Raw genomic sequence first — 23,405 nt, forward strand, 5'->3', positions numbered from 1 at the left:
CGGTTTAATTTTTGGAGTCTGCCAAAACTGGGTTTGGTTACCAGCTCCATTACTAACTGCCGGGGTATCTTTAGGAAAGTTAACTTCCTTCCTTGTTTTAATTTTTATATCTGAAAAAAGGAGATGGTAGTAACTTCTCAAATAGCTCTTAGCTGAAAATTAAGGGAGATACAAGCATATAGTATCTTATTGTGCTTTGTTTAATTGTACTTCACAAATATTGTATGTTTTACAAATTCAGGGTTTGTGGCAGCCCTGCATCCAGCAAGACTATGGGCATCATTTTTCCAACAGCACATGTTCACTTCCTGTCTCTGTCACATTTTGGTAATTCTCAAAATATTTCAAACTTTTTCATTATCATCTCTGTTATGGTGATCTATGAACAGAGATCTTTGATGTTATTACTGTAATTGTGTTTGAGTGTCACAAACCTTGCCCATATAAGACAATAAACTTAACTGATAAATGTGTGTGTTTGGACTGCTCCACCAATTGGCCATTCTGTCCTTGTCACTTTCTTCATGATTTCCTATTCCCTGTGTCACAATATTGAAATCAGGCCAGTTAACAACCCTACAATGGCCTCTAAATGTTCAAGTGAAAGGAAGGGTTGCATATGTCTCATCTTAAACTAAAAGCTAGAAAGATTAAGCTTCATGAAGGAGGAATGTTGAAAGCCAAGATAGGCCAAAAGCTAGGCCTCTTGCACCAGTTAGTCAAGTTGTAAATGCAAAGGAAAAGTTCTTGAAGGAAGTTAAAAAATGCTACTCCAGTGAACATATGAATGATAAGAAAGCAAAAAACAAAACAAAAAAAGCCTTATGGCTGATATGGAGAAATGCTTAGTGGCCTGGATAGAGGATCACGCCAGCCACAACATTCCCTTAAGCCAAACCTAATCCAGAGCAAGGCCATAATTCTCTTCAATTCTATGAAGGGTGAGAGAGGGATGAAAGCTGTAAAAGAAAAGTTTGAAAGTAGCAGAAGCTGGATTATGAGGTTTAAGAAAAGAAGCCATTCCTATAACATAAAAGTGCAAGGTGAAGCAGCAAGTGCTGATATAGAAGCTGCAGCAAATTATCCAAAAGATCTAGCTAAGATCACGGATGAAGGTAGCTACACTAAACAACAGATATTCAATGTAGATAAAACAGCCTTCTCTTGGAAAAAAGAGATGCCATTTAGAACTTTCAGAGCTAGATAGGAGAAGTCAATGCCTGGCTTCAAAGCTTCAAAGGAAAGGCTGACTCTCTTGTTAGGGGCTAATGAAGCTGGTCATTTGAACTTAAAGCCAATCCTCATTTATCATTCTGAAATTCCTAAGGCCCTTAAGAATTATGGTAAATCTTAAGGGCCTTAGGAATTTCAGAATTATGGTAAATCGCCATAAGTAGAAAGCTGAAACTGGATCCTTTCCTTACCCCTTATACGAAGATTAATTCAAGATGGATTAGAGACTTAAATGTTAGACCTAATACCATAAAAACCCTAGAAGAAAATCTAGGTAGTACCATTCAGGACATAGGCATGGGCAAGGACTTCATGTCTAAAACACCAAAAGCAATGGCAGCAAAAGCAAAAATTGACAAATGGGATCTAATTAAACTAAAGAGCTTTTGCACAGCAAAAGAAACTACCATCAGAGTGAACAGGCAACCTACAGAATGGGAGAAAATTTTTGCAACCTACTCATCTGACAAAGGGCTAATATCCAGAATCTACAAAGAACTCAAACAAATATACGAGAAAAAAACAAACAACCCCATCAAAAAGTGGGGAAAGGATATGAACAGACATTTCTCAAAAGAAGATATTCATACAGCCAACAGACACATGAAAAAATGCTCATCATCACTGGCCATCAGAGAAATGCAAATCAAAACCACAATGAGATACCATCTCACACCAGTTAGAATGGCAATCATTAAGAAGTCAGGAAACAACAGGTGTTGGAGAGGATGTGGAGAAACAGGAACACTTTTACACTGTTGGTGGGATTGTAAACTAGTTCAACCATTATGGAAAACAGTATGGCAATTCCTCAAGGATCTAGAACTAGATGTACCATATGACCCAGCCATCCCACTACTGGGTATATACCCAAAGGATTATAAATTATTCTACTGCAAAGACACATGTACACGTATGTTTATTGCGGCACTATTCACAATAGCAAAGACTTGGAATCAACCCAAATGTCCATCTGTGACAGACTGGATTAAGAAAATGTGGCACATATACACCATGGAATACTATGCAGCCATAAAAAAGGATGAGTTTGCGTCCTTTGTAGGGACATGGATGCAGCTGGAAACCATCATTCTTAGCAAACTATCACAAGAACAGAAAACCAAACACCGCATGTTCTCACTCATAGGTGGGAACTGAACAATGAGATCACTTGGACTCGGGAAGGGGAACATCACGCACTGGGGCCTATCATGGGGAGGGGGGAGGGGGGAGGAGGGAGGGCTTGCATTGGGGAGTTATACAAGATATAATGATGAATTGATGGGTGCTGACGAGTTGATGGGTGCAGCACACCAACATGGCATAAGTATACATATGTAACAAACCTGCACGTTATGCACATGTACCCTAGAACTTAAAGTATAATAAAAAAAAAAAAAAAAAAAAAAAAAGAATTATGGTAAATCTACTCTGCCTGTGTTCTGGAAATGGAACAGCAAAGCCTGAGTGACAGCACATCTATTTACAGCGTGGTCCACTAACTACTTTAAGCCCACTATTGAGACCTACTGCTTAGAAAAAAAAAAAAAAATCCCATGAGCTCTGATGGAAATGCACAAGAAAGTTAATGTATTCAAGCCTGCTAACACAACATCCATTCTGCAGCCCATGGATCACTGAGTAATTCTGACTTTCAAGCCTTATGATTTAAGAAACTCATTTTATTAGGCTATCGCTGCCATAGATTGTGATTCCTCTGATGAATCCGGGCAAAGTACATTGAAAACCTTTTAGAAAGTGTTCATCATTGTAGATGTCATTAAGACCATTTGTGGTTCATGGGAGAAAGTTAAAGCATCAGCATTAGTAGCAGTTTGGAAGAAATTTATTCAAACCCTTATAGATGACTTTGAGGGATTCAAGGCTTCATGGAGGAAGTAACTGCATACGTGGTAGGAATAGCAAAAGAACTGGAATTAGAAGGGGAGCCCAACGATGTGACTGAATTGCTAAAATCTCAAAAAATTTGAATGTATGAGGGGTTTTGTCTCATGGATGAGCAAAGAAAGTGGTTTCTTGAGATTCAATCTGCTCCTGGTGAAGATGCTGTGAACACTGTTGAAATGACAACAAAAGATTTAGGATTTAGGATATTATATAAACTTAGTTGACAATGCAGCAGCAGGTTTTGAGAAAACTGACTCCAATTTTCAAAGAAGTTCTACTGTGGGTAAAACACAGCATTTCATACTACAGAGAGATCTTTTGTGAAAGGAACAGTCTATGGATATGGTAAACTTCACTGTTGTCTCATTTAGAAATTGCCACAGTCACCCCAACCTCCAGCAATCGCTACCTTGATAAGTTAATGACCATTCACATCAAGGCAAGACCCTCTACCAGCAAAAAGATTACAACTTGCTTAAGGCTCACATAATCATTAGCAATTTTAGCAATAAAGTATTTTCAATCAGGGTATGTACATTGTTTATTTAGACAGAATGCTATTGCACACTTAACAGACTACAGTATAGTGTAAACATAACTGTTTTAGATATTGGGAAAGCAAAAAATTTGTGTGACTTGCCTTATTGTCATATTTGCTTTATTGTAGTTGTCTGGAAAGAACCTGCGATATCTCTAAGGTATGCCTATAACAAATACATACAATGTGTCTACTATAGTGCCTGGTACATAGTAAGGACACAAAAAGTGGAAGTCTCCAACCGCCCTCCCTAGCCTCTCACATTTTTTAGAATTCTTCCTAGAGAAGGGAGCATTCTTGGTAGGGGCCACAGCCTACCTGCCTTCTATATTTCAGCTTCACTGCTTTAGGGAAATAAAAAGTAGTGTTTTCTCAGCAAAAGACTGACAGTCCCCAGATCTTGATCAAAGAGTATTTTAAATAATCTTAGGTCTGATCTCCCTGGCATGACCTTCTGCCTCTATTCCCCATTGCTTCTAGAGTTAACTTTCTAAAAAAAAGAAAAAAGAACAAAAAAAAAAAAGCCAACCATGTCACCTCTCAGCTTTGTATCTGGCTCCCCTATGAGCCAGGTAGAACTTTAAGAAACAGCCAAACAGCTATCTGAAATGCCATTTCTGGGTCCCTTTCTTAGATATTTTGATTTGGCTTACCTGTGGCGAGGTGCAGAAATCATCTCAAACCAGTACCCACATGATTCTGAGGCAGACAGCTTGAAGACCGAAAGAACACTGGCTTACCAGACAAAATTCAAAGTACACCAGGAGCCAACTCTGGGATGTGTTGGTTTGAGATATTCAGTACTCATACTATGAAGATATTAGGTAGGCAATTAGACACACAAGTCTGGAGCTCAGGGGAAAGGTCTGGGCTGGAGATAGAAATTTGGGAGCGATTGGATTATGGGTGATTTATCCACAGTTTTGAGACTAGATTAGATAACCAAGGAAGTAAGTATATAAACAGAAGGGAAGAGGACCAAATACTGAACACTGGACCCTCTCATATTAAAAGCTAAAGGAGAAGAACAGTTTGAATGGGAGCCAGTGAGGAAAATCAAGAGAGGGTCGTGTCCTGAAAACCAAGCGAATAATTTCCAGGAAGGCAGAGTGATCATTTGTGAAATGCTACCAATAAGTCAAGTAACAGGGGACTGAAAATTGCCCATAAGATTTAACAACATGGTAACCTTGACAAGAGAAGTTTTGGTGGAGTGACAGAGGTAACTGATTGGGTTAGGTTTAAGAGTGAATGGGGGAAGAAAATGTGTTAGAAGAGTTTTGCTATAAAAGAAGAAGAAAAATGATTGGTGGCTGAAGAGTAAGTGAAATCAACAAAAGTATTGTGTTTGTATTTTAAGATGGGAAAAGACAGAGCATATTTGTAGGCTGACAGGAATGATCCAGTAGAGAAGGGGGAAAATGATTTAAGCATTGGGGGAGAATTGGTAGAACCCGTCCTTGAGTCAGCAGGAGTAATCAGGATCTAGTGGTCAAGGAGAGAGGGCTGGACTTGAGAACTGCAGATCTCTGGTAACAGAAGAAAAATGGTATTATAGTTCAGATGCCACTTCTGTCCATACAGATGGTGGTAGTAATTTCATAAAGTTTTTTTTCTGAAAATTAGGAAGCAAAGTTGTTAGCTGAAAGTGAGGACAGGGGAGTGCTGGCAGGCTGAGAAGAGAAGGTGGAAGACAGCCATCCAGAAACCACAGAGAATGAGGGGACTGTCTGCAGGGCAGATTATCTAGTCATAATATTCATTTTCAATTCCACATGCCAGTTATGAAAAGTTTCTCTTACCCCAGAAATTCAGCTAGCAAGTATCTACTCTCCCTTATGTCAATCAAGTTTCATTACAAATACTTAGGAAAAAGAGACACTAGATAATGAATAAGAGAAAATGTAACAAATAAGAGAGAAGGTTCTGTGGGTTCCAATCTCAGCTCTACCGTTTTATTTACTATTTATCTGTGCAAGTGATTTAAAATCTTTGTGTTTAATATAACACATTTAGCCAAGTTCCTGACATATGTGTTCAATAATGTCACTATTATTATGAAATGTACTTAGAACCTAACCACTGAAATTCCGTGGAAGATTTTTTAACAAGTTAGAAAATCTTATTTCAAAGTGTTTATGCATGTAACTATAAAATTTTGGTCTCTTAAATATCTTCACAATACAATCAAATAACAGTGGAATCGTCCCCAAAGACTTGTTTTCAAAATGCTATCTACAAACCACAAGTGTCTTTCAAAAGAGTGGATGCCTGTGAGAATTTCCCTATTGCAGGTAACAATCCATAAATCCCTAGGCTGGTAGTGCCTGATAGCAAACTTGGAATTGTTTACTATCTCATGTTTTAATTACCTCCAGCTACCTCCCAAACCTTAAGTAAATTTTTGCTGTTTACATTTTCCTTTATAAAAGGATATGTATTTCAGATTGCAGACCTTTCCTATGATGACAAGTGTCTCAGTAGTATGACACTTAGAAGATATATAGGTCGGGTGCAGTGGCTCACGCCTGTAATCCCAGCACTCTGGAAGGCCGAGGTGGGCAGAACTCCTTTTTTCTATCATGAACATTATCTTTAACTTGAAGGGGGAAGATTAACTGTACCTTCTGCTAAATACCTTTTTTTTTTTTTAAAAAAAAAAGACAGTCTCGCTCTGTCCCCCAGGCTGGAGTGCAGTGGCGTGATCTCTGCTCACTGCAAGCTCCACCTCCTGGGTTCACGCCATTCTCCTGCCTCAGCCTCCTGAGTAGCTAGGACTACAGGCACCCGCCACCATGCCCAGCTATTTTTTTTTTTTTTTGTATTTTTAGTAGAGACAGGGTTTCACCATGTTAGCCAGGATGGTCTTGATCTACTGACCTCATGATCTGCCCACCTCGGCCTTCCAGAGTGCTAGGATTACAGGCGTGAGCCACCGCACCCGGCCTATGTATCTTCTAAGTATCATACTACTGAGACACTTGTCATCATAGGAAAGGTCTGCAATCTGAAATACATATCCTTTTATAAAGGAAAATGTAAACAGCAAAAATTTACTTAAGGTTTGGGAGGTAGCTGGAGGTAATTAAAACATGAGATAGTAAACAATTCCAAGTTTGCTATCAGGCACTACCAGCCTAGGGATTTATGGATTGTTACCTGCAATAGGGAAATTCTCACAGGCATCCACTCTCCTTGATCCCTTGCTTCCTACTCAGTTGCTAGGCCCTTTCTATTTCCTACTCCTTGCCTCAGCTGCTAGCCTACAATTCCCTAATTTCTATTAAAATAGTACATAGGTTCGGTTCTTCATACTTTCATCCTCCTTCCCCCAATCCAAAGTGGCCTCTGGATGGGCCTTTGCACAAAGAAACACTCATTGAAGTGCTCTGTTTAACAAAAGATAAATCATTGTGGTCTCCACTGTTAATTACAAAAAAGCTGCCACAAACTTGGAAATTACAATAATTTTTAAAATTTAGTATTTTTCATCTAATGCTTAGTCAGGATTCAGACTTTCCCCTTCCATACACCAGCATTTAAACACCAGGGTTAGCTCTCCCTGTCCTATTCTTCCAAAATTATCAGCTCACACCTCTCACAGATATTACCAGACTGCATTTCAATAATGCATTTCAATAAAGTTATGAATTTGGCTTATCCATTTTTGAGTCTCAATATTTAACACAAATCCAGGCACAAAAAGGCGTTATTTTTGGTATGAATTAATAAATAAGCAGATGGCTAAATGAAGTGACAAACCAGAACATCTCAATTCTCAGAAGTTATTTTGTGCACAAAAAATTATATTATTTCAATATCCTGCTGAGGACATTATGTAGAATATAATACAAACAATCTGAAATTAAACTACTTCTCAGAATCTGTGTTATCAGTTCCCTAGCTGTTCTCTCTGACTTCAAGCTCTCTAATCTCTTTTCAAATACATTCTGCATGGTGCTTTGAGGATAATCCTCCCTAAATACTACTTTCAACATCACTCCTTTACTGAGTAAAATGATCATGTACTTCCTATTTCTGAAGGTGACTTCCCCCACCCCCACAATTCTCTTGTGTCGCTTTCATTACCGTTCTCAATGGGTTCCAGTCTACCCATTGAACCCATTCCTCTCTCCACAACCCTGGCTCAGGTCCTTAGCGCACCATCCCCAGACTGTTTTCCTTGTCCCTTACCTTTCTGACGTTAATCTTTCCAACATACTGCTGATATACTAATTTTCCTAAATATTAAAATAGGCCACTACACTGCCCAAAAATATTTAGGGGCTTCTGACTCTTTACTCAATTAACTGTAAACACTCCATTGTGTCATTCCACATTTTTTTTGACCTTCTATTTTATAATAATCTTCACTATTCCTTTAAAGCAGTGGTAAGCTAACGTTTTTGGGGGTGGGGGAAAGGGGTCACTGATCTCTTTCAAAAGCTCATGAAATGGATTATCTAGAAAAAAACACAAATAAATTATATATTATCATAAGGGATTCTGATCATGTTCCCTGCTTTAGCCAAATTGTCCTTCTGCTCAGTCTGTAGTTTTTGTTTATAAAAGCCATTACAATTATCGCTATCAAAAATTTCATGCATTCTCAGCAGCCCATCTAGCATGCTCCCCTTTCCATAAAAACATATTTTGGTCTCTCTAGTTAAATATGATCTTTTTCCCCTTGAAATCAAAAACACATTTGGTTTATATATTACCTATATTATACTTGCATATGGGATAAACTCCATGATTGAATGAAAACTATATGAAGTTAGGTAATATGGCTTGTTTATCTTTTATAGCTCCCTGCAGAACCCAGCATGGTAGTAAGAATTTATTAAAAATGATAAGAATAGTCTGGATGCCGTTGCTCACGCCTGTAATCCCAGCACTTTGGGATGCTGAGGTGGGAGGATATCTTCAGGTCAGGAGTTCAAGAGCAACCTGGCCAACATGGTGAAACCCCATCTCTACTAAAAATACAAAAATTAGTGTGCGTGGTGGTACAGCCTGTAATCCCAGCTACTTGGGAGGCAGAGGCAGGAGAATCACTTGAACCCAGGAGGCAGTGCAGTGAGCTGAGATTGTGCCACTGCACTTCAGCCTGGGCAACAGAGTGGGAATCCGTCTCAAAAAAAAAAAAAAAAAAAAAGATAAGAATAAATGATAAGAATTGTTTACAAAAATGTTCAGGGTTGCTACACAGTAAAAAGTCAGCAGGCACCACTCGCAATCTAGTCTATAAATCATCTCTGAGTACATGTCCAGAATCTCTTAGCTGAAATGTATTGGGCCAGATGTGTTTCAAAATTCAAAACTGTTTGTATTTTAGAAAGATGAAATAGAGCAACACTTAATAAAACATTATATTTATGCAGTAAAATGTATGAATATTTACAGAGACTACAAGAGATCTTCATGTGATTTCAGAGCAGATTTTGCAGCCAAACAAATTCATGTCAGGTTAGGTATTGTTGACAAGTGACTACAACAAAATTTTTGTTTGCAGTGCTTTTTGAATATTGAGATTGTGTGTGAGGAATTGTGGGCCTGTGTCCATTCTTGGCTCCATCTAGTCAGGAAAGATTCCTTAATTAATGACATAGAGTAACCTCAAGCTTTTGCTTCAACATTCTTCAAGTTTCATTCTTTGTTAGTCTCTTTCAACATTCTAGGGTACCTGAAAGTGAAAAGTGGTGCAAATGGTCACTAGACAGCATTAGGGCAGGCGAGGCTAGCTGAGACTAGGCGGGGCCAGTGTGGAGGAAAGTCAGGCACCAAGTTGATCTGTAATCGCAGCCCCTTCAGTAAATACTTGCTTAAAGAATGAAGCTGGGTGCGGTGGCTCATGCCTGTAATCCCAACACTTTGGGAGGCCGAGGTGGGCGGATCACCTGAGGTCAGGAGTTTGAGACCAGCCTGGCCAACATGGTGAAACCACATCTCTACTAAAATAAAAAAAATTAGCTGGGTGTGGTGGTGTGCGCCTGTAATCCCAGCTACTCGGGAGGCTGAGGCAGAAGAATCACTTGAACCAGGGAGGCACAGGTTGCAGTGAGCTGAGATCAAACTACTGCGCTCCAGCTGGGGCAACGGAGCTAGATTCCACCTCAAAAAACAAAAAATAACAACAACAAAAAAAATAAAATAAAACAATGTCATCAGAAATTGGAAGTCTCTCATTGTCCTGACAGTAAGCACTTATTTTCTTTAGATAGCTCTCTACAGCTAGTAAGATCAAATGGGTATAATTTTTACCCAGAATGATATTATTCCTTGCTTTTTCGTAAAATCAAATATTTTAGAGACGTTTTCACATCTGTAATATAGATGTGAAACATTAGATGTGAATATTTAGACAGCTAATTCACTCTTTTCATTGCAAGGGTATACCACAATTTGCTAATCTCTTTTTAACAGACATTTGGACTGTATTCAGTTTCTCAGTATTACAAATTATGTAATACTGCAATAAACATTCATCTAAAGGTATTCTAGAGTTCTGTAAGGGTGAGTTTCTAGAAGTAGAATTGCTGGGCCAAAGTAATGCATATTTTAATTGACAATACCAGACTATCTTCAGATTCTCCAATGGTGATTGTTATTCATTATTATTCCAGTAATTGAATTGCTGAAATTCCCATTATTATTTTAATCAGTAGTGCTTATTAGTGAGTTGAGCCTTTTTCATACTTCTATGGGCTGTATTTTGTGAACTGTCTCAATATTTTTTGTTCATTTTTCTTCCTGTTGTCTTTTTCTTGATTTGTAGAAATATTTTGTATATGGGTAATAATTTCCTTTTGACTTACATACACATAAGTTTCCTAATTTGTTGTTGTCTTTTGACTTCATGAATTTTTTGAGATTATATAGCAAATTGAGCAAATTTGTTTTTGAATTCTGGATTTTATATCAAATTTAGAAAGTTTTCCATCCCAAGATTATAAATACATACCTCCATCATCTTTCCATACTTTTAGGTTTCCTTTCTTTAAATTAAAACAATTAAGTTGTTGACTCACATGAAATTTTTCTTGTGTATAATAAGCCAGGAGTCACAATATTATTATATTAAATAAACTATTAAAAAATAAATGTTTCTTAATTACTGTCTCTATTTTTAAAGGCTCTGAATAAGTATTACTAGCTCAATAAACTACCTTTTCTAACTACTGAAGATAAATCTCTGCTGGTACTACTTTATTTGGGGTAAGTTAATTAACTTCTGAGTCTCTGCTTACATATGAAGTGGAAATGGTAAATTCTACTTTTTAGGATTGTTGTGAAGAATAGAAATATTAAAAATAAAGCATTTAGCATGGTTTCTATTACATATAGGCAATCAGTAATGACAACTCTTGGTAGCTTCCTCTCTAGTTCACTTATAGCACCCTAAGTCTACAACACACAATTTAATCAAACATTAAATTGCAGTGTTGTCTGTTAATCACTCACTTCCACACACACATTGCAGGCTCCTTGAAATCAAAGACTGTATCTTTTGCTGCAAAGGAATACCCAGTGAAAGTTAAGAGCATTGGCTCCAGGAGGGGAGTTCTGTTCTACTGTTGACTAACTGAACGAACCTCATCTGTAAAATGAGGAAAATAGAACCTGTCTCGTAGTAATGTTGCAAGTGTTAAATGAGTTAGTACACAAAAAGACATTAGAAGAGTACCTGAATTTAGTAAACACTCAATAAATAACCATTATTTTTACCCTTTAATTTTTATATTTCCTACAAATGCTACAGCATTGTTTTGAGCTCACAGTTCATACTCACTACATGTGTATTGAATCTCATAAATAAATCACTTGGTCATAGGAGAGTAAATAGCATGAAAAGTATTTGCATTTTTTCTAAAGAAATAATGATTACTAGTAAATACTATGCTTTAAGAAAAAAGTTATGATTCCTTAAAATGTCATCTAAAGTACATAACACAAAATGCTGTAGTAGCAGTTAAAACAAAGCTCAAAATCTGTTAATTTTTAAAAATTGAGCATTAAAATTTACTTGTTTTGTAGGAGTTAAAATTAAAAGGAAAACACAATAGGCTATTTACATATCACTTATTTGAAAGCATAACATCTCATCAGAGGAGAAAAAAATGTTTTGATGATAAGCTATACGAAGTATGCATTATATAGTTAATTATATGAGGGCTGTCTAGCCACAAGAAGGATATTATGTTCATCAGCCCATCCTCAAATTAGGTAGATAGGGATGATATATAGAGTATGTGACTTTCTGATGTTCTTAAATGACAATGAAGTTTAAAAGCCAAGGTGTAAACCAGCAGTCCTCAACCTTTTTGGTACCAGGGACCAGTTTTGTGGAAGACAATTTTTTCATGGATGGTGTGGGATGGTTTCTCGATGAAACTGTTCTACCACAGATCATCAAGTATTAGATTCTCATAAGAAGTGCACAACCTAGATCCCCGGCATGCACAATCCACAATAGGTTTCTCACTCTTATGAGAATCTAAGGCTGCTGCTGATGTGACAGGTGGCGGAGCTCAGTCTGTAATTCTCACTTGCCCACTGCTCACCTCCTGTGTGGCCCACTCCCTAACTGGCCATGGACCCGTATTGGACCATGGATTGGCTGTGCTATCAGTCCACATCCTGGCGGTTGGAAATCCCTTGTGTAAATGATTAGTGTGCCTATTTTTGAGTGTCTGTCTTAAGTATCAGTTATTTCAATCAATCCTTTAAAGAAGTGACTGATAAAAGATTCCCTGGACTTACTTTGTTTTTTTTGCTGACAAAAGCAAAAGCTCTATAACTCAGATGTGATCTTCAGCTGGTAATGTGGATATTCTGTTAAAATAGTGAATAGTTGGACTTTAAAACTTGATCACAAATGGTCATCCTATCTTTGCACAAATGCCAAAAAGATACCAGCAAATAGAGCCAAAAAAGTCTTAGGAGTCACTCGAATAATTCAACACTTGACTGAGATCTAAGGGTTTCCTATTATAAAAGAGTGTTTTTTTTTGTTTGTTTGTTTGTTTGTTTTTTAAAGGTTGGCTGAGAATCCTTTGTCCCTAATAAAAATCTCAAGTGGAAATATAAACCAAATAAAGAAGTACAGAGCTGTTCTGAGCAGAAGAAGGAACTTGACTGAGTTAAGGAGCACAATTTGAAAACCAGTCTCCTATAAGAGACCATGTATTTATCTGAAAAAGTATAAAATAATTAATATTTGCTCAAATACAGAACAGTCTGGGGAAAGAGCACAGAAGTTAGAGTCAGACCTCCTGAATAGTAGAAACCTCTCTTTATATCCATGTGTAAAATATAGATACCAACAGAACCTCCACCTCATAGGACTCTTACAAGGATTAACTGAGCTAATCCAGTGAAGCAGTTAAAACCGTGCCTGGGTTATAGTCAAGGCTAGTTAAGTGACTATTAAATGAATAAGCCTCTTGCACAACATCAAGATATGAGAGTAGACTAAACTGCCAACCTTCTCCATGTGTCTAACTGAATACTACGGTGTGTCAGCCATGGCTCTGGCATAATGTATATCAAGGTATTCTCATGTTCATTAGTTGTACAACGGGTTTGTATTGTTTTGTTTTCTTCTTCTTCGTTTTGTGCATGTAAAAGACAGGGTCTGTATACATTTTCATCTTCAGTCCCAGCACAAGCAACTTTTAAATGTATCAATACATGTATCTGAAGTGAATAAATTAGTGAATCAAATCATCTTAGCAGCAGGTAGAAAGCTGTCATCTAGTTCATCCAGAACTGTATCAAAATACTTCAATATATTCTGGAAAGAGAAGACATGTACCAAAGGAGAAAAGTACAAAAAGGGTTTGCTCAAGTAATAGTGTAGTAATTCCTAAATATAACAATTTTCATATTATGAAGTATTAAGTAGTGGTTAAAAAACACAGGTTAGAACTACATATATGAACAATAGAGCTTCAAGTCATTTTTGTATCAAAATAACATGAATGATGCATAAATTATGATATATAACATTTATATATTAACACACCCCAGAAAACATATTCCACACACACACACACACACACGTGAAAAACTGAGGTAGAGGAAGAGAAAAATGGTAGGCAAGGGAACAGATTAGAGGTATTGATCAAAGAGGACTTAAGCCTTATTGGTAACATTTTCATTGTTTAAAGGAGATGAACTGTTGAGTTACTTGAGTAATTAAAGTACAATGATTCAGTGGCCAGAACAGGAGCAGTTATTAGCACTAGCATGCATGGCTAATACTACTGCTTCTCCTCTGGCTCTAGTAGTGGTATTAAGGTACAGGTTAAAAGAGTATTAATAATTTGGGAGCTCTAAATAACCAAATATGAACAGATGACACCAAACGTTATCTTTTTGACCATTCTTTTTCAGTACAGTAGAGGCTTATATCAGTGAACCATAATGTAAAATGGTGTGTAAAACCAGTCTATCATTATTCATGCTAAATATTAAACTGAGAGACCTCAGCTTGAAAAGAAATTGGATATAGAGTTTTGAAATAAAGTCTAGTGAATTACTACATATTTATTTTTAGGGTAATGTGAAAGCTGTTATAGAGTAGACTCTATTGGAGAGTAATTGAATTTAAGTAAGATTATTGGCAAAATACCTTCTCAGAGTCCAAATATTATTCAAATAGATTACAGTGGAAGAGATTGCTGGATAATCTGTGCACTACAAAAGATGGAGAAAGCATTACAGAGCTCTAAATATAGAACAAATAAATCACAGAAGTTGCTAATGAAAAATTGGATGTTCAATATTTCTCTTTCTGATGCTGTATCAAGGAGAACTATGCTACCAAACCAGTTTTCATTACTATCCTATGACACCAAGTATACTCAACCTTTGAAAGAAACACTTTATTCATAAAAGTATTTCATTTCTGTCTAGTTTCCTCTGTAGTCTATTTATTGTGATGTCTAGGTCTGAAAAACTTTCCCCATTATCTGACAGAGGAGTCAATTCTCTAGTTGTCCAAACATTGCATAAACGAATCACTTACCACACGTGCAATTAGTCATGTGTACACAAATCAGTAAAATTTCTCTCTCCACCACTACACTATAAACTTTAGTCAATAGCTAGCAAGGTCTCTCTTGTTTTACTGCGGTTTCACCAGCACCTACCATAGTACCTGGCGCATGGCAGGTACTCAATACATACATGAACTAATGTAATTAAGGTAATTACTTCATGAACAATTAATATATGAATAAAAGAATAAGGATAATATTGCAATACAATTGAAAATCCATCAATACCTACTTAGCTTAGTGTCTTCTAAGTAATACATTTCAACTGCATTATAACATGTGTTTAATCATATTACATCAAATGTATTCACAACAAATGCTGTCACTGAGTAAAGCATCCAAGGAATAAAAGCGTGGCATTATCAGTTATGATGAGTGGATCATGTAGCAGTTATGTACTGGATGCCTAGTATATTCCTAGCACTGGGCTGGTTACTGTGTATTGGCAAAGATAAGTCATTGAAAAACTGTCCTTTCCTTCATCACACCAGGTTAGTAGTCTGCATTTGCAGGACTGGCAAGTCATTATTACTTCCTCTCCTTGGAAGGCATTAAGTCAATTCCTGACCATTTCCTGGTTCATTCCAAACCTATAAGTCTTGGTAAAGGAATGCAATGGGCTATCCCACCAACTGGTTTTTGACCAATACTATATTTTAAACAATTCAGTTAGCTTAAAAGAAACCATCTTTCCCAACTCCTTTCTCCCATTTCCTGAGTGGTATCTTATTTATCTCTTCTCTCTTCTGTCTCATATCAAGGGAAACCGAGTCACCCAGAATGACTTTATAGGCTTTATCACCTCCCACCCCTAACATGGGAAGGAGGTGAAGAAACTGTTGGCTCCTGCTTATGTCTTCTTATTGTTGCCCTAAATGTGAAGTTAATATGATTCATCCTTTTATACCACACACTTCTCATTACCCCTGCTCTTGCATTCTCCTTTAGGATTCACTTTTACCTTCCTAGATGTTTCATCACTTGGCTCACATCTTTTCTTCGAACCCTCTATTGTTTTTTCTTTGACTGCATTTCCTATTATGAGAAAGGAAGAGTAGTGGTCAAGGGCAGGGATTCTGGATTCATACCACCTGGATTTGAATCCTGACTTTACCATTTCCTAAGTGTATTAAGACAGCTTAACATCTACAGACCTTAGTTTCCTCATTTGTAAAGTGGGAGTAATAATAATAATATCAACATTATAACAATTAGATAAGTTAAGACCTGCAAAGCACTGAAATAGTCACTGGCACAGAGAAAGCACTTTATAATGCCATCATTTTCATTATCATCTTGGCAACATTAGTATCCATATTGTTGCCTGTTGACTTGAAACTTCTGGCCATATTGGCAACCACACATAGCACCACCGTGAACCAGCTCATCATGCAGCATTGCTTTAGTGAAGATTTTGAACCTAGTATAAGTCCTTCTACTTATCTTTCTCATTCCTGAAAACTCCTAGAACCTTCTCTCTATTCTCTTGCCTTAAATTACTAATTCTCCAAATTCACCCAAACACTAGCAACCTAGTTTCCCAACCTTTAACTCTCTCAGTTTCCTAATGTGAGCATTCAACGCTTAGTCAGTGCAATCTTAATTTCTTCACTCTTCTTTGACTATGTACACTTAAAGTTTTCCTCGATGCCTAGAGATCTTATCTGTCCTTTACTAATCAAATGTTCATATCTTCCATGAAGACTTCTTCATCATGCAAGAATATACATATTCCAGCCCATGACCACCTCGCTCTGTCCAAATACAAAAACTCACAAACCACAAAGATCTCATATACATAACAGAATTGCTTACTTGGGCATTTACTGAGAATCTTTATTTAGATGTTTTATGTGCATATGTTACTTCCCTAACTGTATTACAAGCTCGTTGAAAGTGGAAATGCCAACAGAAACTGATAATATGTCAGGCCTTTTACATACTTTACAAGTATCGGTTCATTTACTCTTTATAGCAACCCTAAGAAATAGCCACTGTTATCCTCATTTTATCTCAAGGCAGAGAAAAGTGAAGTCAGGGACAAAGGATATCTTTGGCATAAATTGCTGAATGAAGGAACTTACTAATATAGTTCATAATCTTGTTCTAGTTTCATGAATGATTTATCTGCATCAAATCTTAAGTAACTCTTTGTAATTATAGATAAATAAAGGTGCTTCACTTCTACTACTCAAGACTATAGGACCATGCCAACAGCCAGAGTCCAACAAATGCTTTCTAAGAGTACATTTGGAAAGATTTCCTCACAGTTTTGGATGCTATTCTAACAAAATGATGAGAAAGCATTTGTATTTTAGTTAGGGTGCTCTTTGCTCTACATATGCACTTTATGAAATAACTTCTGTGAATCAAACAGAGTTTATATATCTACTTTTGCGTATCGTCTCTGATTTACAAGAACTGCAATTTAAAAATATTTAACCTATGTTTACTAACAATCAGCTACTAACTAGTTTTGTGACCTTTGGAAACTCATATTTATGTCTTTGAGATTTGCTTATCTTTAAAAAGAAGGAGCTGGGGTAGGAAAAATTGGCCTTCAGGGGATTCTAAGGGAGTCATTCACTTATAAAATTATACTATCCTTAGGAGACTTTAGAGGAAATCATATTAATGCAGAAGGGAATGTTTAAGAAACCAGAACCGAAGTCAGATAAAAATGGTAACTCCAATTACCCACTGGAAAACTGACTTTTCCACACAAAGAACTTCCATCTGTAATCGTAAATAAACTATGTCAATGGGTAAGAGCCACTCTCAGTTGCCCTGTTTTCTCAAGTACCACTTTTAACACTGCCTCAATTAGTTTAAAAGGCAATCAAACCCCCTGAAGCTGAATATGTTCAACATCAGTAAAATACATTCATCTTTTGTAAAAAAAAAAAAAAAAAAAAAAAAAATCATGTTCTAAAAATATACAAAACAAATATTTGTTATGAAGAACTCCTTTGAAAGCTCCCTTAAAGTGAAATTTCCCATTCCCTGCTTTTCTGCTTGTAAGCAGAGCGCTTTTCAAACAAACAAACAAACAAACAAACAAACAAAAAAACCTCAGAACAGGAGACAAAAAGCCAACATTCAGAACTTTGGTTCCTTGTCTAGGTATGATCTCAGCACTCCAGAGGGAACCCTAACCACCATTTTACATACTTCCACAATACATTTATTGCTAGTATTAAAATATGAAATCTTTCAATGTATTTTTATCTTCGACTGTAAAGATGTTTGGCTGCTTAGAGTTTAGGTAGAAATAAATTTTAAAAATTTACTTTGAAAAAGTCTAAAACACACTATGCAAGTAAATCTGAAATCATTAAGCATGTAAGTTCAATGGGTTTAAAAACATGAAAGTTTTACTTAAAGCAAAATACTTCTTTAGAGATTATGTTACTGTGATGGCCAGATTTTTTGTTTTAAACTGTTTAATGCTGTCCTTATACACTTACAAAAATATACTGAACAAAAAGAGAATTTAAAAATTTGTTTAGAATTAGTATTTTGTAAATATTACATAAATATTCATGTAGTCAAAAGATAGTATCATGTAGAAAACTAACTGTATCATATATATGTTGTGATATATGTTCATGTATGTATAGGCAAATATGTATATGCATACAGGTATATATGTGTCAACTACCATTTTTCTTTTAATCAAAATTTTAAAGTACTGCGTACATATATATCTACATAATAGATATATAAAAGTACTATTAGAACGAAGCTGTTTTCTGAAAGCTAAGCAGTTAAGGAATAATAGAAGCACTTTCCTCAAGATTTTTAAGACTTATGTCTAATACTGAAAGTGTAGTCAAAGGTATGCTATTATAATACCCAACCACATTCAATCTTGAGTATCATAAATAAAAACATATTGTTTAAATGTCATCATATATTTTAAATTATACAGAAATATCACCATTTCTCAGAAGAAACAAGGAATAATTGAAATCTATACAATAATAGATGGTCTCCATTTACAATTAAAGCAATAATAAAGGATCAGGGGAAAGGAGCCTACCTTCCATTGCCCTTTTAAAGAAGACCTTACAGCTCCCACAGGTAAGGACACCATAATGACAGCCTGATGCTTCATCCCCACAGATTAAACAAATCTTCTGAGGTAATGACTCGAAGCTGTATTGTGGGCTCTGGCTGGCTTCTGAATCCGGCCTTGAAATGCAAAACAAAGTACTCCATTTATTTTTAAGTGCACCACTATCTAATACTAAAGGTTTCTTAAACCAGTATTGACACGGTGAAAGGAGATTTTAAAAACAGAACTGTATATATACACTTGAAAGACATGCAAATTAAACTTGGTAATAGACTACCTGTAACTGGATTCAACACACTTGCAAATGATTAGCCATTCATCAGTAGCACCAATATAAAAGAACAATTATTAAGGTATAATATTAAGTTCTGGAAAGCTAAAGTCAGTTAAAAAGAAATCTTTCTACAAAACTCTTTATATAGAAACGATTTAGTCTTTGACAAATGAAATGTTATGTCCTTCCTGTGGGTATGCTGGGTCAAAACAAATGCGGTTTGGCTTTAAAAGTTCGATGGTACTTTGCAATGTTTTGGTTTTGAGTTTTTAAAACACAACCCTGTAATCATTGCTCACTTAAACAAGTATATGTTTGTCATTTTAAAGTATTGTCCAATACACTGACACTGTTGCCTATTCACAACATAAGATTCCAAACAGAGCATTCTTTTTTTTACATTCCATTACTTCAGTATGCAAATTAGTTTTTTAAACCTGCATAAAAAAAAAGTTGTAGTGAATCGCAAGCAAAAATTAGAAAACGGTGCAATGCAGTGATAGGTGTTTAAATCCACAGTTTAAACATCTTTAACGTGAACTTAACTTTTATCTTGGGATTCTTAAGAAAATAGAGCCATTAAAGTGTTCAAATCCCTAAGATGGTGCTGCTTTCGGTTCTGGCCGGCCACCTCTCAGGTCCCACCCCTCCCGGGGGAACGGTGCCTTAACTCCTCTCCAAGACAGGCACTCCTGGTAAACGTCCTTCCTCTAAAAAAGCAGCATTTCATAAAGCCCCCAACTCGCCGCGCACTTTCTGCCCCGCTGGGCTACAGCGGACCTAGTGTGACGCTGCACGTTTTAAATCAGGATTGGTACTGCTTCGGAATCTGGAAGATTCGGAAAGTTTAAAATAATAAAAAACAAAAAAAAAACAGCTTTCAGGCAGGCACGCCCCAAAATAGTATATTCTGCGCCCACCTTCGTGTCCCCAAGAGTGAGGAGAGGAGGGAAGAAGGAGGGAGGCAACTGCCCCTGTGCTGTGTCCCGCTGCCCACCCGCTTCGGCCGCCCGGGGGAGCGCAGCGGTGCGCCGGGGCTGGGGCTGAGGGTTGGCGGCTGTCGCCAGCGGAACCGCTACTCCCGGACGCGCTGGGCGCGCCCCGCCCCGGGCCCTCACCTCAGGTAGTTGAGATAGGGCGGGTAGACCTGCTGCAGGCTCTCCTTGAGCACGGCGGCCTGGTAACCGAGCTGCGGGAGCCCGTTGAGGCCGAGTGCAGGGTAGAGCGCGGGGGCCGCCCCAGCGGCGGCGGCGGCGGCAGAGGCGGAGGTGGAGGGCAGGCCATCCCGCGGGAGCAGGCAGCCGCCCGCGCCCGGCGCCTTGCAGGGCGGCGGCGCGAACTGGCCCTGCTGGGGCGGCGCGCCCTCCGCTTTGTACAGGATGCACTCCAGGGTCGACCCCGGGGAAGACGCGGACGAGACTGAGGCACTGGCTGGTGCGGCCGTCACTGCCGCTTCCCCAGGTCTGGATGGGGGCGCTCGCTGCGGCAGCTGGGGCGGTGGCCCCAGCGGGAAATCCGGGAAGGCGGCGGGGTTGGCACCGGCCACCAGGTAGGAACCCGGGGAGCGCGCGGAGGCCTCCGCGCCTTCCTCCTCCTCCTTGATCTTTAGAGCGGGCGGCTGGAAGTCGCTATAGAGAGGGTACGCGTTGTCCTTGGGCTCGGCGTCGGGCGGGTACGCGCAGTCGGGGAAGTCGCCGACAGCGACCGGAGTGGATGAGGCAGAGGGTGAACTCTGCGGCGGGGCAAAGGCGCTGGCGGCTCCGGCGCTGCCGTCGTAGCTCTCGTCTTCCAGCAACTGCCGAGTGCGGGCTGCCAATAAGGCGTGATTGAGAGGCACGATGGGCACGTGGATGAAATCCATCATCGTGGTGGCCAGCGGGGAGCGCCCGGGCGCCATGGGCGCGTCCTGCTCCACCAGGGCGACCCTGGGCGCTGAGAAGCGGGAATCTTCCTTGGGGACCAGGCCGACGCCTCCTGCGGCCGCCCCCGGCGGGACAGCCGCGGCTCCTCCTCCAGCCGCCGCGCCACCCAGAACCCGAGGTTTGCCCTTCAGAAGCGGCCCCGCAGAGTCCTCGGACTCGGAGCCATCCTCCTCCTCAACCTCCACCGCAGTGGGCTGCGGAGACGGCTTCACTGGGGCCCCGGACCAATGAGGGCTCCCAGAGGCCGGGAGCAGCAGCTGCCGGGATGGTGACAGGCCCCGGGGCAGCACCTTATGGGCAGCTGCCGTCCCGGAGCTGTCTCCAGTCTTGCCCCCGGACCGGCTCATGAGCGGAGACAACACCCTCTGGGTGGCAGGGGCAGCCGGTGGATCTTCAGGAAGTTCGGGGCCAAACAGGCACCAAGAGCTGGTGACCTCGCAGGCGGGAGGGCTGGGTTGGCTCTGCCCGGGACCTGAGGGCGCCAACAGAGTGTCCAAGACACTGTCCAGCAGTCCGCTGTCCTTTTCTGGGGGTCTAGAACTGCTGCCTCCAGTACCCCTTGTAGCTTCAGCTCTGGAATATGCTCCCTCCACGTCGGACAGCGACTGCTGGTCCTGCGTCTTTTCGTCTGGGGGGTCCTGTCCCTGGCAGAGCCGAGGGAAGAGTAGCCCGTCCAGGGAGATAGGTATGGCCGAAACTTCAGGCAAGGTGTCCGAGGTCTGGCTCCCCTGGAACGGGCCTGCGGCTGGGCGACACAGCAGTGGGGATCCGACCTCGGGGGAGCCCGCCACGTGGGGAGCCCGGGGACCCTTTGCCTTCAGCTCAGTCATGACGACCTGGACTCTCCTTTTCTCCTCCCCCGTCTCCAGGGAGGAGGGAAAAGGGAAGGAGGAGGGGGTTTCGGGAATATAGGGGCAGAGGGAGGAGAAAGTGTGTGTTGAATGTGGCTGGACCGGAGGGATCTCCACCTCCTGGGTCGGGGGGCGGGGGAGGGCGGCGCTGGTCAGCTCCTGCCCTTGGCCTCCATCCTGTCGTCAGGGGAACGGTGGCTGTCGTTTGTACCAGCGAGCGGCAAGTGGGGAGCGCAAGAAAAACTAGTAATTGTAGGGATCTCGTCTCCTAACTCGGAGAGTTTTCCGAGAGTTCTCCGACTTCTGTCCGAGGACTGGAGACGCAGAGTACTCACAAGTCCGGCACTTGAGTGACTGCGGCGGCGACGGCAATTCAGTGACACGCGGCTCCTTTATCTCCCGACTTTTTCTCTGGCATCAAACTCGTGCATGCTGTGAAGCTCTCAATCCCTCGCTGAGTTCCACTGCCCCTCTCACTAAAACCCTGGGGCTAGTCGGACCTCTCGGTACAGCCCATTCCCAGGAAGGGTCGGGCTTCTGCTGGCTCCCTACTGCGGGCGACAGTCATCCCCGAAGATCTCAGTTCCCAGCAGTGCGGGAGCACTAGCCGCCTCGGGTTGTAGATTTCACTCAAATGACAAGTGAAGCTAGTTCTCATTGAGAATGCCACCCACACGCGCAAATACAACAAGGCTTACCCCGATTAGTGACAGCTGTGTGCTGGCCAGACAGCTTTCTAACAACGCCTCCTCTTCTAGGGAGGCCCCGCCCAAAACCCCTCCCTACCCCAATTAGGGGTAGGATCTGAAACTCTGGAATTGGCATTTCCACCCATTATTCTGAATGCTACTCTCAATAGCAGGTTCTTTGGGATGGAACCTCATAAGCGTATTCCATTTTGTTTTGCAAATTAAGAGTTATGCCCTGTCTAATTGGAAAAACGAATAGATTCTATCAGAAGTAGAATTTTTGTCACCATTTTAAGATTTCAGTTTTGTAAAGATTTAACACAGGAAGATATTTGACTACATTATCTTTTAAAATAATAAATGTATCAAAGACGATTCTAAATACTTTAAGAGATTTTCTCCCTTATGCGTTCCATAAAAGTGAATGCTTTCAAGTTTCTCCTGCTGCAACCAACATGTCCTGATCCTCTTGAGTAATCCTCAGCGTGACAAAGAAATTTGGGAGTAGGAGATGGTCACACCTCTGTACCTATGATGGAAGTTTGGATGTTGTGTGCCATACTTTGATTTGTCCTAAGGAATGTGTTCCAATTTTTAGTAAACAGCACTTTAAGGAAAGTTTCCTTTAGCTCCAGCTTATACCCTGTGCTACATCATAAGGTCCTCAGTAGAGATGTTGAACAGTACTTTTTTCCCTACATATTCTTAGTCTGAAAAGTAATTATCTTTGAACTCATAAAAATGGATCCCCTCTAAATTCATGAAGTCAGTAGAGAAAGGGAAGAGTATTGCAATATATATTTTAGATAAACAGTCATAAACTATATTTGACCCAAGACCAGTGGGTAT

General features: G+C 39.8%; 1 protein-coding gene across 6 annotated transcripts in view; it reads right to left on the reverse strand.

Annotated features, from left to right (window-relative positions):
* PGR (progesterone receptor) overlaps positions 1 to 23,305 on the reverse strand; it is a 107,739-nt gene extending 84,434 nt beyond the window's left edge. For 4 of the 6 annotated variants that reach the window (XR_004053736.1, XR_004053737.1, XR_004053735.1 and 1 more), the window contains exons 1-2: positions 20,213 to 21,846; positions 18,785 to 18,936 (exon numbers count right to left, since the gene is read on the reverse strand). Coding sequence is in view for 3 of the 6 variants with exons in the window: in XM_030918926.1 (XP_030774786.1) it covers positions 18,785 to 18,936; positions 20,213 to 21,846 (1,786 nt within the window). In the remaining 3 variants the exon portion in view is untranslated. Of the gene's footprint in view, positions 1 to 18,784; positions 18,937 to 20,212 lie in introns of all 6 variants that reach the window. The other 2 variants (XM_030918925.1, XM_010358475.2) reach the window with 2 other exon arrangements.
* Between the last annotated feature and the right edge of the window lie 100 nt (positions 23,306 to 23,405).

The sequence above is a fragment of the Rhinopithecus roxellana genome, chromosome 15 (assembly GCF_007565055.1).
Source record: "Rhinopithecus roxellana isolate Shanxi Qingling chromosome 15, ASM756505v1, whole genome shotgun sequence".
Classification (NCBI taxonomy): Eukaryota; Metazoa; Chordata; class Mammalia; order Primates; family Cercopithecidae; genus Rhinopithecus; species Rhinopithecus roxellana.